Source organism: Leiobunum rupestre, chromosome 2 (assembly GCF_980474605.1).
Source record: "Leiobunum rupestre chromosome 2, qqLeiRupe1.1.hap1, whole genome shotgun sequence".
Taxonomy (NCBI): Eukaryota; Metazoa; Arthropoda; class Arachnida; order Opiliones; family Sclerosomatidae; genus Leiobunum; species Leiobunum rupestre.
Window position 1 is genome coordinate 67,205,114 of NC_143385.1, and position 19,362 is coordinate 67,224,475.

Genomic DNA, 19,362 nt, shown 5'->3' on the forward strand with positions numbered 1-19,362 from the left:
TTTCTCTTCCATTTTCTCCGGGGACTCTCTCTCAAACATTACGTTTCGTAGGATTAATATATAAAATCAAGAATTTATTCAGATAACTAAGAATAGTATCTGCTACCATCATTGCGTACGTTTCTGAGATGGGTCGTCTGCTTCTTCGTTGTCACATGGCGAGTGTGAATGCGAAGGCAGACGAAATTGCGCTACAACGCGTACGAGTATGGGTTTTTCAAATCTTGACCCTTCACACAGGGGCGTATTAACCATTAGGCAAAGTAGGCACGTGCCTAGGGCGCCATTTTTTTAGGGGCGCCAAAACTCTGATAAAGCCCCACGGTCCATGTACTTGGCTTGCCCCTACTCAAAATAGCCCCGAAAAGGTTTGGGGAAACTAAAATATATTTATTTATTTATTAAAAACCGATGCTAAAAAACTCCTTAGCTAACCAATGCCAAGGGGCGACAAATTTTTCTGTGCCTAAAGGCGCCTAAAGGGTTAATCCGCCCTTGCCTTCACATACTCTTAGGTACCTGAATACGTTCTTGATCAAATATTATTTTAAGAAATGAATTATTGATTGCGTTTCTTGAGTAAAGTTTAGCACGCACTTTGTGAAGATTATTACGAAAAATATTGATTGAACCCTACTGCCCTGAACCTAAATTTTAATTTTTTTTGCAGTATATGGATATTGAATTTAGGATGGAACCCAGAGCTCAATTACTTCATAAAACTATAAATTTTTGTATGATGGTCTACGAATGTGATCGCACAACCATCTCCAAAACCAATAATTTATCCTCTCAATTTCTGCATTGTGCAAATTGACCTTAATCGGAAAATATATGTATGATGCAAAAATTCTCCCGTTTACGATATAATTTTGGAGTCTCTACCTATGTGGGGTGGCGGAGTGGTTAGCACTATCGCCTCGCAGCAAGAGGAGCCGGGTTCGATCCCAGATTGTGGCACTGGGTGAAAACTCGGAACAACTCCTTCCGCGTTGAGTTTGCAAGTTCTCTCCCAACTGGTTTAAGGGGTTTTCCACCGAAATCTTCGGTTTCCCCCTTACATAAAAACTTGTCGAGGTTAACGGTAATAGTGAGTAGGGAGCTGTTGGCTCGCGTGGCATGAAGGACTTGCCACCACCCTCCTACGCGTTGTAAAGGCATTAAAAGTTGGGTATTAACTTAGCTGATTATTATTATTATATTATGATTTACATTATCATTAGTTGATCATATGACTAAAAAAATAATGTTGGATGTAATACTTAACTAATACGTTAGTTATGGTATTATTTAGAATCTTCAGTTTATCCTGTTAATTAAACTTTGTAACTGCGACGTTCGTTATGTTAAGCGCACGATCTTCCCAACACATGTTCATTTACATGGGCCTTTAAAAGGAAGAAGAAAATGAATCTAGAAATCATCTTTTAACACTTGCCACGACTTGCTTTTGAAGTATCTTGTGAAACTCGACTGTTAAATCTAGGAGCAACAAACACAAGAAGGCAGCGAGCCTTTAAACAAGCTAACGCAGTATTGTGTACAAATTTCATTGGACGAGCCTTTACGCTGCACGTTTTACGGGCGGGGGGGGGGGGGAGACAATTTCCGAATTTTCCCCTTTCGACGGCAGCAGGCGCTAGAGCGTTTCACCAATGAAAAATGTACACAAGAAAATGCATGACTTTTGACGGCTTGCGTTCTCCTTGTGTGGGTTGCTGTGTTGGTTGCTCCTAATTCGAATTTTGAAAAATTAGCTTCAATTAAGTTAATAAGAACCACGGATATGGACTGCATTGCAGAGAGTGATAAATTCGCGAATTCGTAGAATAATCCATAATGAAAAAGGATAAAAAAGCTAAACCGTAAACTAATTTGAAGTAATTAAATACTTACTAATAACTCGTTCTTGGTTAATAGGATTTTAGATCTATTGGTACAAATAACTCATACCAATAGGTTTTCTAGCAAACATAAAGACGCGAATCTCGGACCAAATAGATCTTCGATTAAAAAACTAAATAAAATAGCCAGAAATTCCAACGGTAGACCGGTTTCGTCCTATTTCGGACTCATCAGTGCAGCGGCGGAAATCTGGCTAGCGACTGTTACACCGAAAAGAGGAACTAAACCTAAACATTAAAATTTCAAAACGCGTTGCCTAACAACGGTAAGTCGAAATGGATGAAAGTGGTGGAGAATAATATATACGAAATGTTAAGTTAATAAGAACGACCTATGACTGCATTGCAGAGTGTTATAAAATACGCTAATAGGTAAAATAGTCCGTAATGAAAAGGTACAATAAATGGTAAACTCTAAACAAATTTTAAGATTTTAAAAAACTTACAAATAACTCGTACCAATATCGTACCAATTTTAATTTCTTCAAATTTGTTTATGGTTTAGCTTTTTATCCCATTTTATTATAGACTATTCTACCTATTCGTGTATTTTATCATAGAAACCTATAGTGGTAAGAATGACCCCACCATTAATATGCTCATACTTTAATTTACAAAAATTTTGGTTTTCTCGCCGGGGTTTTACCAAATTTACAACAGGTAAAACCGAAATAGCCTATAGCTTAAAACAGGAATCCATTCCTCTACTTCTCCTGGCGTATCGCGTATGGTAAGATCAGTCTGACGGTTTTGGTCCCGCCTACGATATAAAAATCCCCTCTGCGCGCGCTCCCCTCTCACGTTGTTGTTTGTTAAGTTAACATACTGACGTCAAAAAAACCGTCAGCCACATCTAGACGAAAATCTGCCGCGATAAGCATTCCAAGTAGAGGTATGGATTCCTGCTTAAAGCAAAGTGGCCCTTTTTTCAATAGATGTCGCTAGCGTCGAAATAAAAAAGGCGGTACTTATAGGTACCTCTCGCGTTGATTGGATCGCTTGTTAATTGGTCAAGAACATAAATTACAGAAATTATAAACAATATTTCAACACGGGATATATAATTTAGGTTAAAGTCCACTAAATAGACTATAAGTTGTCTAAATATAATACTCTACAATGGCTCTCTGACGACGTTATCATTTTTCTATTTTAAATTTTAGTTTCCACTAAAACCACTAATCGCGCAGCCCTAATGCTAGACCTTTACATTTGGGGACCTTATGATAGGCTTACGGACCCAGTTAAGCCATGACTATTTCCATACTATCAATACAATCAAAAATAGGCCAATACAAAAGCGGTGCGTCAAACGTTTCATTAGTGACTGGTGTGAATTACATTCCGCCCGAAGAGTGGTGCATTTTAAAAGCCATGGCAAAGTCTCAGCGTTTCCGCAATTTAGAACGATCCTTCGTTTCAAATTGATTTCGCGTTTGCTCATCGATTCTAAGCAGTTCTCTAATTACTAAAAGATTTCTCAGAAAAGGCAATTAAGCAGGGAAATAGACGTTCGTCTATACTTCCTTTTAAGGTTGAGATTGGTTTAATGTCACTCGCTGGTACTGTTGGTCTTTTGTGTCGCCACCAATTTAATTGGATAATAGTTGCTTCGATAACGCACGAAACCCATTTGAACTATTTTCGAACGGATATAAATGAGTGTTAATAGGTTTAATTTGCGGAGGATTTGGTTTACGAAATGGATGCGTCATTTGGACGGTCGTTATCCGAAGACTATGTTGGCTGCGAAATTTTGGCCTATTTCGACGTAAATTGGTCTAATTTTCGGGGATTGCCTAATTGCGAAACCGAAACTTGTTTGTTTCGGCTTCTGATTTAAAATGTAAATAAACGCACAAAATTTCAATAATTACCGATAGAAAATGTAAATAATAACTGATAGACGATAGAAAATGTAAATAATTACTGATAGAAATACCCATGTAAAATGTAAATAATTACCGATAGAAATACCCATGTAAAATGTAAATAATTACCGATCGAAATACCCATGTAAAATGTAAATAATTACTGATCGAAATACCCATGTAAAATGTAAAAAATTACTGATCGAAATACCCGTGTAAAATGTAACTAATTACTGATCGAAATACCCGTGTAAAATGTAAAAAATTACTGATCGAAATACCCGTGTAAAATGTAAATAATTACCGATAGAAATACCCGTGTAAAATGTAAATAATTACTGATAGAAATACCCGTGTAAAATGTAAATAATTACTGATAGAAATACCCATGTAATTTGTAAATAATTACTGATCGAAATACCCATGTAAAATGTAAATAATTATTGATAGAAATACCCATGTAAAATGTAAATAATTACTGATAGTAATACCCATGTAAAATTTAAATAATTACTGATAGAAATACCCATGTAAAATGTAAATAATTACTGATCTAAATACCCATGTAAAATGTAAATAATTACTGATAGTAATACCCATGTAAAATTTAAATAATTACTGATAGAAATACCCATGTAAAATGTAAATAATTACTGATCTAAATACCCATGTAAAATGTAAATAATTATTGATAGAAATAACCATGTAAAATAAATACCGATAGAAAGTGTGAATAATTAGTAGGGGATCATAAAAGGGTATTTTGTAACCCACATTGTGGTCACTTTAAAAAATAAATTTTAGATAATATTTTCAGGTGCCTAGGAACATTTAGATTTTAGAAAATTTTATTTTTAATATTCAAAATATTAAAGAAAGAATATTGCCGCAAAACACTTTTATGAACTGTTTATACAGGGTCTTTTTTTTTTGCTCGGAAAAGTGTTTTTTTTCAAAAACTATTTATAGTACCGATTTCAAATTTGGAAGGTCAATTCTCTATACCGGGGGACATCAGTTTGAGAAATTTGAGCGTTTTCGGTAATGTTTTTCACCAATTTTGAAAAATTATTTTTCGACCACTAGGTGCGAGATAAAAAATGTCTATTATAAAGTTGTAGGCCGTCATCAAAACCCTTAAAAATTGTTCACTCGACGAAAAACAACTTATTTATCAGTGAAAATTCGAGCTTGAAAAATTTACAAGTTGGTGAAGCCAAATTACGATTGTTTGAAACGATAATTGAAAAGGGAACAAGTCTAATACAAACGTAGTAGAGTTTTCACACTTGAAAAAATGTACACGTTTGGTTTTTAAATGCAGATATTTTATTCACATAAATTCTTACAAAACATTTTCAATAATATCACCATTGGCTGCAACACAGGTTTGTGCGCGGACAATTAAGTTCTCAAACGCTTTCTCTACCATTTCTGGTGTGACGTCTCGGCAAGCACTGATTATTCGTCTAATGAGTTCCTCCCTAGTTTCAATGGGCGTGGCGTATACCTTTGCTTTAACGAATCCCCAGATAAAATAATCCAGCGGTGTTAGGTCAGGTGACCTTGCTGGCCAATGCACTGGACCATTTCTCCCTATCCACCTTTCAGGAAACTCGTTGTTGAGGTGCTCAGTTACTTGCCGGGAAAAATGCGGAGGGGCGCCATCTTGCTGAAACCACAACTGACGTCTTTCAGCCAATGGAAGGTCGTCGATTGCGTCACTCAGTTCGTTCGGTAGAAAATGTAAATACCTTTGGCCGTTGAGGTTCGTCGGCAGGAAAAAGGGACCAATCAAACGGTTTCCAACAAGTCCAACCCAAACATTGACCCGTTCAAATTGAACATGGTGATGATATTCAAAACCCCAATGTGGGTTGATGTCAGACCAAAGATGGCTGTTTTGATGATTAAAGGGCCCATCTCTAGAAAATGACGCTTCGTCGGAGAACAAAACATGGCGCAAAAATTGTCTATCTTCTTGGACAGCATTTAGTAACCAGTTGCTTAATTCATAACGTCTTTGATGGTCTCCGTCAATTAGTCCTTGGTGGAGCGTAGCTCTGTATGGGTGATAGCGATTCTTACGAAGAATTTTCCACACACGATTTGCAGAACAACCCAAATCAGCAGCGGCGTTAGCGCAACTGTGACGAGGATATGCCACAAAGTACGCGAGTACATTGTTCTCGAAGTCTAAATCCGGTTGACCCAATCCGCGAAACCTAGGTTGCAAGTTACCAAATTGATTGAAATCGTGAATTGCTCGTCTTACTGTATTTACAGATGGTGCTCCATTTGGATGTCTTTCTGCGAAGATTTCAGTCACTCTTCTAAGGTTTTGCGCTGCTTCTCCATAGTAAATGGCAACTATCTCGGTACGCTCAGCTACTGAATAACGAGGCATTGTTCGAAATATTATCAAACACTGATAATAATCTCCCAAAGTTTTCCTTTAAATACCCAATGCATGTTTAGGATTGACCTATAGCCTCGTGTTTTTTAAATCCGGTCGTTTTTTAAGCAAAGTTTCAACTGGATTAGGTAATTCGGTTTCAATTATCGTTTCAAACAATCGTAATTTGGCTTCACCAACTTGTAAATTTTTCAAGCTCGAATTTTCACTAATAAATAAATTGTTTTTCGTCGAGTGAACAATTTTTAAGGGTTTTCGATGACGGCCTACAACTTTATAATAGAAATTTTTTATCTCGCACCTAGTGGTCGAAAAATAATTTTTCAAAATTGGTGAAAAACATTACCGAAAACGCTCAAATTTCTCAAAATGATGTCCCCCGGTATAGAGAATTGACCTTCCAAATTTGAAATCGGTACTATAAATAGTTTTTGAAAAAAAACACTTTTCCGAGCAAAAAAAAAGACCCTGTATATTATAACAAAATAATATGTGTGTAGTGGCGTAGACAAGGGAAGGGTTTAACCCCATTCTCGACCCCCCACTTAGGTATTTCCCCTTGTAGGATTTCTAGCTACGCCACTGAATAAACATAAGCGGGAAAGACTCATAGTCTTGTACAGCGCCATCTCCAGAATAGACCGAGCCAAACTCTTCCGCTTTTCATCAATCTACTCTGCTTAAAATTCGCAAAAGTATTTAATCCCGAGGCAAAAATAGGAGTAGATTTTCACTGAATACCACCCCTGCAAAATGTCAGGGGGCATTGCCCCCCTAGTTGCTACGCCCCTGAGCTTTTAGACAGTATTTGGACTAAGTGCGGGGCAATCTCGTGAAGTGGGTACTGTATCTAGAAAGCAAAACGGATAAATAAACAAGTGATTTTATGGCTCCGACCGCCAGTGTTACAAAAGCTAGACGATAAAACAGGTGCCAAAAAACGTCAGGACGTTGCCATGGAAACCGTCAGGGGCTCTATTTATCATGATAATTAGGTTGTCTCGGTCGCGTCGCGATACTGAAGCGCAGCGAGCTATTTGGGTAAATTCAATCAATGATTTGTCCGTAGTACCATATGTAACATAATAACTCATAAGTATGCCATAAAAGCATTTTCGTTAATGAAACCTTGTTCACGGGATATGACGTTAATTACGTCACTTACAATTCCGTGACGAAATAAGCGTCATCAACTTTACTGATTGGAAACGGAAGTTAGTGAGAATTCCTCGCGCGTTTCTGGCTTTGCCCATGTCAAGTTTAGTTCGTACCTCGCGATCACATGATTTCATTTCCATGGTAACCTTTTCAATCGCGCAAGGATTATAAGCATTTTTGCATTTTAGGGTTCGCTTTATGTATGTTCCGCGTGAAACAAGGTCTCATTGAATTTTTTTCAATGGAAATATTATACAGAGGCATACTTATGAGTAATTATGTTACATATGGTAGTACTAATAGTTCCTTTACATAATACAGGGTGTTTCAAAAGTGATGCAAACATTTGAAGGAGTTGTAGGGGGTGAGCTGAGAAGTATGCCTGTTTTTCCCCATTTTCTTACGAGGAGTTAAAAGAGCGCCAGAGAGCTTCAAAGTGTGGCCTACTAGCTCCTGGAAGTAGGCGGCAACAAGCGCAAAACCAAGCATAATTCTCAAATCCTTTAAATTTTTGCATAACCATTTGAAACACCCTGTATATTAACATTATAAATTATTATTAAAACTATAATTATTATTATTATTATTATTATTATTATTATTATTATTTAGTGAATTGAATTTATTTCACCCATGAATACCGATTGGCAATTAAGGGTTTACGAAAAGATTAATTTTATCGATTTCTTGTTTAAGAATTAGATCGAAAATCTAATCAATTAAATTCAAATTTTAATTAATTTACAATTTCTTCGAAATTTTTATGTTCTCCTGTCGCATCTTATTTATTAGTATTATAAAATGGTGTATAAATATTTTTAAAAGCGTTAAAATACACTTTCTTGAAATCATGTACGAACCGACCGAAACACTTATCATTAATCGGTGGTGTCACCTATATTTCAAAGAGAATATAATTGTTTTAAATGTCGTCTGCTTATACTCGTTTCAAGTTAAAAAATCTATTAGTCTATGTCTTAAATTATTATCACCGCTAACTTGCGGTAGATGACGCCACCGACTAATGATAACTGTTTTGCTTCGTACAAGATTTCAAGAAAGTGTCCACAAGCATCAAAAACGAATTTTGGCTCTTGAAGTACTAGATTCTCAACTCACAGGACCTGGAAAATTATATTTTAGTTTATTTTTAAAATCTCTGTGAAATTTAATCATAATGTTAAAGCTAAAAGCAACAAACACAAGGAGAACGCAGTGTTGCGTACAAATTTCATTGGACGAGCCTTTACGCTGAACGTTTAACGAAAGGGGAAGAAAATTTCCGAATTTTCCCCTTCCGACGGCAGCAGGCGCTAAAGCGTCTAAGCAATGAAAACTGTACACGAGAAAATGTACGACTTTTGACGGGTTGCGTTCTCCATGTGTGGGGTGCGGTGTTGGTTGCTCCTAGGTTAAAGGCAGAAGAAAGTTCCATGGCTCTAGAAGTACTATATTCCAAATTCAATGGTCAGGACCTGACAATTTATCTTTTGGTTTATGTTTAAAATCTCAGTGAAATTTAATATTACAGGCAAAATAAAGTTCCATATTAATAATGGATCACCTCGTTTCGGAAACCTGCCACCAGGTTTAACTAGTTTAGTCAGTGGCGTTAAGAACAAACCATTATTCGATTTAGAACATGGCTGTAAACGGAAGCTACGCTCGGTGTCGCTCGCTTCGGTTCAAGTATTTCCGGCGTGAGTTTACGGTTTTTGACATCTTCGGACTTAGTAAGAAGACGGATGGGAATTAATAATCTCGAGGGAGGCAGTCGTCATGGCAACGCCGCCTCTATTAAAAATTCCGAAACTCTCTCTCGCTCCTTTAAAGGTGGCGAAAGCCCGGACGGGATTATTTATTTACTCATTTATTTTTGCTCACCATTAACTAAAATACTTGAAGGGTTAAAGCCCAAAAGAATTAGTGTTTTTGAAATGTCTAGCAATTTTTCGCTCCAATATAAATATTATATAAACTTCCTCGGGATCCTGAGGGATCCTCAAAAACTAAGGTTATTTAAAGTAGTTCGCGCCAAAGGTGAGTGCTATACAGATTACCCGCACAAGTCCCGGCCACCTGAATTAATGGCTTTAAAAAGTCGCTTGATGACTTAGGCTTTGGGTATTAGCCTAGCTGATTATTATTATAATTACTAATTAAAAATTAATTAATTAAATCTGAATGAGTGAGCGGTTATTTTGCTAAAAAGTTCGATTGATTTCGGAATATTCTTCCGTCATGGAGGTGATGACTAGATATGTACTAGACATGAACCTAATAACTCAGAACTCATATAGCGATAAGCCTCGGATATCAATCATCTTATAATCAACGGTGGTCGGATAATCCACAGCGCGGACAGGTGACAAATCCAGCATGGTATAGTAGTACCCTACTGCTGATGGTCGCACCTATGACGCGAGCCACTCAACCCAGCAGAAGGTGCAGCGCGAGCCCCAGTTGACCAACGGTACCTCGCAGTGCACCATCGCCCTTACGCGTTACATGTAGAGCCTAGCGCCGCCGGTCCAAAGCCGCCGTCGCCGATATTTTCTCTGGCGCCAAACCACTGCCGTCGCCGATATTTTCTCTGTCGCCAAACCGCCGCCGCCGATCCAACGCCGCCGTCACCGATATTTTATATGGCACCGAACCGCTACCGCCGCCGTCGCCGATATTTTCTCTGGCGCCGAACCGCCACCGCCGCCGTCGCCGATATTTTCTCTGGCGCCAAACCGCCACCGCCGCCGTCGCCGATATTTTCTCTGGCGCCGAACCGCCACCGCCGCCGTCGCCGATATTTTCTCTGGCGCCGAACCGCCACCGCCGCCGATATATTCTCTGGCGCCGAACCGCCACCGCCGCCGCCGCCGATATTTTCTCTGGCGCCGAACCGCCACCGCCACCGTCGCCGATATTTTCTCTGGCACCGAACCGGTGCCGCCGTAAATTTGAAAAATCGGTAAGCCCACCCCCGCCGAGTGTTTTTGTCAAATTTAGCTCTATGTTCTAGTTCCATGTCCTGGACCCCGACCCCCGGTAAAGCCACCAGTTATTGCACCCCTTGGCTTGTTACAGAAAGTACCAAACAGATGTAAGACAGCGGTAGCATTGAGGAATAATGTTTCCTTGACTCTTAGACCCTTTTTAAAATTCCCAGAATTTTCCTCTGACTTTTAGATCCTTTTTAAAATTCCCAGACTTTTCCTCTGACTTTTAGACCCTTTTTAAAATTCCCAGACTTTTCCTCTGACTTTTAGACCCTTTTTAAAATTCCCAGACTACTCTTAGACCCTTTTTAAAATTTCCAGACTACTCTTAGACCCGTTTTTAAATTCCCGGACTTTTCCCTGACTCTTAGAGCCTTTTTAAAGTCCCAGACTTTTCCTCTGACTTTTAGACAGTTTTTAAAATTCCCGGATTTTCCTTCTGACTCTTAGACCCTTTTAAAATTCCAACACTTTTCCTCTGACTCTTAGACCCTTTTTTAAATTCCCAGACTTTTCCTCTTGACTTTTAGACCCTTTTTAAAATTCCCAGACTTTTCCTCTGACTCTTAGACCCTTTTTATAATTTCCAGACTTTTCCCTGAATTTTAGACCTATTTCAAAATTCCTCAACTTTTAGTAGACCCATATTAAAATTCCCAGACGTTTCCCTGAATTTTAGACCTATTTCAAAATTCCTCAACTTTTAGTAGACCCATATTAAAATTCCCAGACGTTTCCCTGAATTTTAGACCTATTTCAAAATTCCTCAACTTTTAGTAGACCCATATTAAAATTCCCAGACGTTTCCCTGAATTTTAGACCTATTTCAAAATTCCTCAACTTTTAGTAGACCCATATTAAAATTCCCAGACGTTTCCCTGAATTTTAGACCTATTTCAAAATTCCTCAACTTTTAGTAGAACCATATTAAAATTCCCAGACGTTTCCCTGAATTTTAGACCTATTTCAAAATTCCTCAACTTTTAGTAGACCCATATTAAAATTCCCAGACGTTTCCCTGAATTTTAGACCTATTTCAAAATTCCTCAACTTTTAGTAGACCCATATTAAAATTCCCAGACGTTTCCCTGAATTTTAGACCTATTTCAAAATTCCTCAACTTTTAGTAGACCCATATTAAAATTTCCAGACGTTTCCCTGAATTTTAGACCTATTTCAAAATTCCTCAACTTTTAGTAGACCCATATTAAAATTCCCAGACGTTTCCCTGAATTTTAGACCTATTTCAAAATTCCTCAACTTTTAGTAGACCCATATTAAAATTCCCAGACGTTTCCCTGAATTTTAGACCTATTTCAAAATTCCTCAACTTTTAGTAGACCCATATTAAAATTCCCAGACGTTTCCCTGAATTTTAGACCTATTTCAAAATTCCTCAACTTTTAGTAGACCCATATTAAAATTCCCAGACGTTTCCCTGAATTTTAGACCGATTTCAAAATTCCTCAACTTTTAGTAGACCCATATTAAAATTCCCAGACGTTTCCCTGAATTTTAGACCGATTTCAAAATTCCTCAACTTTTAGTAGACCCATATTAAAATTCCCAGACGTTTCCCTGAATTTTAGACCTATTTCAAAATTCCTCAACTTTTAGTAGACCCATATTAAAATTCCCAGACGTTTCCCTGAATTTTAGACCTATTTCAAAATTCCTCAACTTTTAGTAGAACCATATTAAAATTCCCAGACGTTTCCCGGAATTTTAGACCTATTTCAAAATTCCTCAACTTTTAGTAGACCCATATTAAAATTCCCAGACGTTTCCCTGAATTTTAGACCTATTTCAAAATTCCTCAACTTTTAGTAGACCCATATTAAAATTCCCAGACGTTTCCCGGAATTTTAGACCTATTTCAAAATTCCTCAACTTTTAGTAGACCCATATTAAAATTCCCAGACGTTTCCCGGAATTTTAGACCTATTTCAAAATTCCTCAACTTTTAGTAGACCCATATTAAAATTCCCAGACGTTTCCCTGAATTTTAGACCTATTTCAAAATTCCTCAACTTTTAGTAGACCCATATTAAAATTCCCAGACGTTTCCCGGAATTTTAGACCTATTTCAAAATTCCTCAACTTTTAGTAGACCCATATTAAAATTCCCAGACGTTTCCCTGAATTTTAGACCTATTTCAAAATTCCTCAACTTTTAGTAGACCCATATTAAAATTCCCAGACGTTTCCCTGAATTTTAGACCTATTTCAAAATTCCTCAACTTTTAGTAGACCCATATTAAAATTCCCAGACGTTTCCCTGAATTTTAGACCTATTTCAAAATTCCTCAACTTTTAGTAGACCCATATTAAAATTCCCAGACTTTTCCCTGGCTTTTACGCCGATTGGAAAATTCTTAAACTCTTAACCCAATAGGTGTTTCTATAAAATACGGGAGGTCACACGTAAATGTTTTTTCTACGTCACTAGCTATAGTTATTAAAAATAGAGAGCGCGCTCTCGAGTCGATCAAGAATTTGGAATTCGAAGCTCACGTGCGAAACGCGCGTGGCAATAAATTAACTAAAAAGCTTATTTTTTGGAAACACCTATTCAAAATTCCCAGACTTCCCAGGATTCAGAGGTACTACGGCAGTCCTGCAAGGTACGAGACCCTGTTTACGCGAATAATATATAAAAAATATTACATTCATAGTTCGAACGGGACCCCACGTTCTAGCAAACTCATATCATACACGATAAAAATATTTCTCTCCATAAAAAATGAGAACTGGAACACGAAAAATCCGGAAACTATAAATGTCACTTCCGATCCAATACGGAAGTGGCAGATAATAAAAACGAAGGGAAGAAAGATAGGGAGTAGTTTTGAAGGGATCTCCAAAATGACAACGTAGGCAAATTTGCGCTACGACATTTTATACTGGCCTCAAAAAAACACCCGTCATTCTTTGAGGATATCTTGTCGGCTTAGAGGTAAATCTCGAGACATTATCCAATCTACGGTGGCAGTTTAAAAAGCCATCTTGCGGGAGAAGATATATTTTGGGATTTTTGTATGAAAGAAGAGATAAATGGCCTTGTTACCTGAAGATCCCGTAATGTCTTTGGCCTTTAAGTTCCGGCATTTGATAATGGTGACAGTCAGCTCGCTTGTTCGGGGAACGTAAAGCAGGCTTAACAGCATTTCGCCGAGCTAGAAAGAAATTGAAACAAAATTATCATCTAGTGCGAACTCGACTCTATTCTTAAAGGGTGAGTGACAGTCTTTCGGATATTGTAATTTTTTCGATAAAGGACTTAAAAATCTATGAATAGATCGATAGAATTAAATAATGGAACCATTATAATCATTATCAGATTAATATTTAACTTTAAAGAGAATTTGAGACTTCCTGATTGATCGGGTTTTTGGATAGACAACTTAAAAACTATGAATAGGTCGATAGAAATTAAATAATGGAAAAGTTATAGTCATTAGCATTTGAATATTCCACATTTAGAAGTTTTTTCACATTTTTGTATCTAAAAAAATTATCAATCGTAACGTTTGTGGTTATGTGGAATACACGACGACACAAAATCAGTTTAGGCTTTATTAAATGATTTGTTTTAAATTGGATTTTAAGCGTATATTGGTAAATTTTTAAAATCCACTTAACACTTTTGCAAACCCGAAATCTAATTAAAATTAATGAAATTAATTGTGCAAAATTTATTTTCTTTGATGACATAAAAAATTATTAAAAAGTTATCCCTCCAATAAAAATAAACTATTTCTGAAAGGTACAACAACATAATCTATTAATTAAATATTTGGTAACAACTAACGACGGTTTAAAACACCGCCGCTTATACAGTTTTCGGACGATTCTTATAAAACCAGCTTGAGTGAACTGAAATTGAATTTTCATACGTATTTAGATCATTTAAAACTTCTACTTTCCAGTCTGTAGGCGCCATCTGGTAAGATTTCCGATATTTAAAAATCATCCTCTAATGGCGTTATGCCATGAAATGATAAAGAGGTTTTAGCAAAGCGCTCTAGAAGTTTTAACAACAACGTTCGAGAAGAAACGTTCTTTAAAATCGGTTAGAAACGTTCTTTATAATAGGTTAAGCGCGCTTTCAGTTTGCGGCTAACGCGACCAAGTACGTTTGCAACCGAATTTTAACAAATTGCACACCTTTCGGTAACCCAGGGTACACGTAGAATTAACAAGTTGGCAAGCCAAAATATACCTCTCCTCGGAAGAATTGTCCCTAGTGGTATTAATTTCTCGAGATAACTCTTTAAGATATATCTCCGCAATTTAGAGTTATTTGTTAAAAATGTTATCCCAGTTCTATCCCGCCCAGTATAAAATTTTAATTATAATTAAAATAATTGAGACGAAACGACCAATTTTAATTTATTCAGAATATCATAAGTTACTTGTTACAACAGTGAGTTAGACGTACTAAAACACTGCACAATTGAATTTAACCCTTTTTTACAGTACAATTTTATAAGTTGAATACATGTATAATACGAAGCAAATTTTAATGAAAGAAATATCTACAGAGGGTATTATAACGACCGTTCGCTTTTTGGTTTATAATTTTAACGGAATCGGGCTGATTTTAATTAAACGATAGTTTATCGAAATTTTGTTAAAAGAATATTCCCTAAGGCCGCGCGATAAATTTACGATAATAATTTCCCGTCGCCGTTATATCGAAAATTTATTTGATTCGGGATTGCCAGAACTGTAATGTTGTGGGCGAGTGATTAGAAAATAAAATGGCAACCAGAATTATACAAAATTATAAATGTTTATTTTTATTCAGAACAGTCTATGGAACGTTCTTGATTTAACTTTCATCAATAGCCCAACAATATATATCCCTTCTACGTAATTGTACAGAACTGGTACTCAAGTGTCTAAGACTAGATTTGTCTTAGTTCATCGTGATTGAAACATAAACCAAAACACACTTACACTTAAGTAAATATTATAAATTATACTGAGTAATTTTAACTAAATTCAAACTACCTAACTATAAACTCCGTCTTAATTAACAGCTGAGAGCTGTTCGCTACTAATTACTTCCAATCTACTTAATTAGCCTCACAGGTTGAGTTGACAATTTCAAGGGTATAATTAGGTTATTCCAATTCAAAAAAAAATAACAATCAATTTTATCTTACAGCTGACTTGAGTTAGTTCACAATTACTTTAACACTTTCAGTCTTAAGCACGCACTGTTCATACACTTAAGTCCATTCACTCCAAACGCGAAACACAATTTAACTCTTTTCTTGACCGAAAACCGAACATACTAATTAAAACTGCAAAGTTACCTCATAACTTTTGACCGACACCAGTAGTATTTCGTCTGACAGCCAAGAACTAAGAAAGACTAAATCTTCTAAATTGACGGCAACGGCCTTATATACCTTTATTTCGTGTTTTTGTTTTGACCCCTCGAGATTTGACTAAAGTTCGAAAAATTGAAGATATTATATTTTTTACCCGGTTTGATTGATAGTTCTCCACACGGTGGCGCTATATTATTACTTTTATATAGTTTCCGCGGGAGTTTTGAATAATTATCCTTTTTCTAAGCGTTATTAAAAGGTAAAAAACCCGCCTTATCATAATGGTTTCTTTACTTTTAATTTACCTAACGGAAGTGAATGGCTCGGCGGTAAACTATCTGCATTGTAACGATGCGACCCGAGTTCAATTCCTGAACACGATCAAATAAATTAAAATACTCAGATATTTAATTAGGTATAAGATTAATATAATTTATAAATATTTCATTAAATATAAGATTAATATAATTTATAAATATTTCATTAAATATAAGATTAATATAATTTATAAATATTTCATTAAATATAAGATTAATATAATTTATAAATATTTAAAATGATGTAAAATAAATTATAGTACCTAACGTTATAACTTTGTAAATGACATTCGCCAAAGCTGTTTTTTAGAAAAACACCGTGACTTAACAAGCGTTGGTGGCTGAGTGGTTAGAGTAAATCTCTTGCACGAGGCAGACCCGGGTTCGATTCCCGGCCGGCACCAATAAATCGCAAATTGATACTAAGACGAATACCGTGAACAATTGGTGGAAACCCTGCCATTGGACGTTGAGAGGTTGCATAACACTCAGCATTCGGTCCGTCCCAAAGTCATTAAGAAGAAATTGGAGAGAAAACGCCCATATTAACACAACAGACTCAACATGCACAACCATCAGAACACAAACACAACAAATTCAACACTCACAACCTACGCATAAACATTACAAAAACGTAATACACCAAACCGTCACGACGGTGAGCGAAAAAACACCATCCAAACCAAACCGCAAATGAATCCGTTAACGCTCACCGTCACACGGTGGTTTTGGCAACCCTTTTAGAAACTGCGAACGCAGAGATTTCGAGAAACTGCGTACGCAATGATTAACCTTTGCACGGAAAATGCGAACGCGTTCGCAGGGCAGACACGGTGATTGTATAAAAACGTCGTTGAACTATACTAAAACCACCGTTATGTATTGGTATGAGTGTTGTCGAAATACCATTATTGGTTTCTTCGTGTGCCCGGGTGTACCGCGAATCTATCTCTTTGTATACTCGTACTTATTTCGCCAAATTCGTTTTAATTGTACAAAGCCTAGGCGTACTTCAATTCAAACAAGTATTTAGACGCTTTTTGACAAGTACGCAGCTAGATTAATAATATATTGCCATAACTCTGTCTCGATTTGTTGAGTTGGAAAATTATAATTAATAGTATGTTTTTAAACACTTCAAATATATATTACGACGTGTCACGTAAACTCGACAGAAATATGGCGTCGTCTTGAAGTTGTGAAATATTCGACTCCGAAGTACAAACGGGAAAGTGAAACGTTTAAAATGTTAACGTGACTCCCGACGTTGTCGTTCAAGCTTTTAGAGTGCTCTGCTTAACCTCTCAAATGCATTCTACTTAACACCGAGAGTAAAATAAAATACCTCAAAAAATAGTTTAAAAACAGAAGAAAAAACGCGCCATCTATCAGAGCTCTTTAAAAATAAAGCAAATCCGAATTTGATGATGTGCCGGAAAGCCGTTTTTACGGCGAACAAAACAAAATCTCCAAAACTAAATAATATTTATGGCAACACATTTGCAGCTGAAAGCCTTTAAAACCAAGAAACACAGAAAAAAACCTAATTCAATTGAATGCCGGTTATTCTTTGGCAGCTCTCACTTTCCGAATAACGAAAAAATCTTTCAGTTACTTAAATTTTGCTAAATGACATAAGCGGGCTGCGAATCCGGCAGCGCTCATGGATGGAATATTTTCTCTAACGGCCAGTGAAAAAGCGCTTAGTTGTATGTAAGTCACGCACGCGGCTTATTTTCTTACCGTTTTTATCCGAGGCGTACAGTGTACTTAATGCCCCCTGGTGGTTCTTTAAGAAACTACTAATGATGTTGTTACTTTTAAAACGAGCAAAATTTACCGTGTTCTTGGCCAATCAGAAAATTCGCGAGTTTATGATGGAGTAAAAAAAAATCACCGCAATTTTAACTAAGTACCGAAACGTTGGATGAAATGGACGAAGCGCATTGACGAAAATATAGCCCTCAGGCTAACCCCGTTAAGAATCAGCTTAATAAGGCATTGAAACAAAGTTACATCAAGTTTAAATTGAAGTTTTCCTACTTCATTAGGGCTAACGTAGTTATAAAATAAAATTAACTACGTTAAGGATACTTTATTGTAAAATGTCTTTTTTATTCGACAAAAATAGTTAAAAACTATCCAATTTTCTCGAATAAAATTACATTTTATCATATTTTTTTGTATGGGGGGGGGGCAATAAACGGTACCTACAAAGTAGTGGAAACTGTGGTTAATTTTTAAATTAAATAAATATTTTTCAGCATTAAAAGTTACTTTATAACCCTTAAATTTAATTTCATAATTACTTGAATAAAACCAGTTCCTAATCAAGTACTCGATAACCAGTGGCGGCGCTAGGGGGTAGGCCAGGTAGGCCACTGCCTACCTTAAAATTTTGAGGGGCCCCAAAATCATCCTATAAGGGCCCCCAAATTGATCTAGAAAGGGTCTCAAAATTGTCCCAAGAGATAAAATTATTTATAAATAACGATGAAACAATTGTCGATAATGTTTTTAGAAATTTTGGAGGTATCTCCTAGTAAATAAAACCAGTTCTGTTATATTTGGACTCGTTTTACTGTTGTTAGAACTTCTTTGTTCGTCACGTACATCACTACTTTATTTTATTGAAGCATTTCGTTGAGAAAAGGGGGGTCCCGGGTCGGGGGCCCATTTATTTGGTTTGCCTACCCTCGCGAAAATTCCTGGCGCCGCCACTGTCGATAACCCGACTCGTTAAAAATATTACTCGAGGGATTTTTTTTTAGTTACTCGACTGGAATAAGAGAAAGTTTCCCCTCAATCAAGTACTCGATTACTCGACTCGACTTCAATATTACTCGACTCGAATACTCGATGAAAAATATTGATACTCGATAACCGACTCGATTTCCTAAAACCACTACTCGCACAGCCCTAGGGAAAGCACTATATCAGAATCCTGTAGGAAGACCGAAGAAACCCGAGAGGAATTTTTAAAAGTCTCCACTGTTACAATCACTGGTAGGTGACCGAATGACGTGCACTTCACGTGGGGTGACGTCAGTTTCAGGGACTTTTTAGAAATTTAATTTTTGAATCATTCATTTACAGACTCAAACATACTGCTACATAGTATCAAGGATCCATTTAGGTACCATAAGAATATGGGAGGACCGCGATTCAATACCCGTCCTCGCAAACTTTGTAGCGAAAGTTCGTCTGCTTCGATATTTCGAGTAACTCACTCCTGCCATCTATGATAAACCCGAGCTACTACACGACCTTGACATATTATTTTTTGAGAAATTGAAAATGGGGAAGTAGTTTACATCTGCTTCAATACTAGTTTTGGGTGACGTAGGGTACGCGACGATTG

The 19,362-nt window shown here is 36.7% G+C and overlaps 1 protein-coding gene across 2 annotated transcripts in view; it reads right to left on the minus strand.

Annotated features, from left to right (window-relative positions):
- The window catches only part of Syt7 (Synaptotagmin 7), a 370,991-nt gene that overhangs the window by 30,358 nt on the left and 321,271 nt on the right, over positions 1-19,362 (minus strand). For both annotated transcript variants that reach the window (XM_090165062.1, XM_090165063.1), the window contains exon 7: positions 13,410-13,518. In XM_090165062.1, the coding sequence (XP_090021188.1) occupies positions 13,410-13,518 (109 nt within the window). The remainder of the gene's footprint in view (positions 1-13,409; positions 13,519-19,362) is intronic.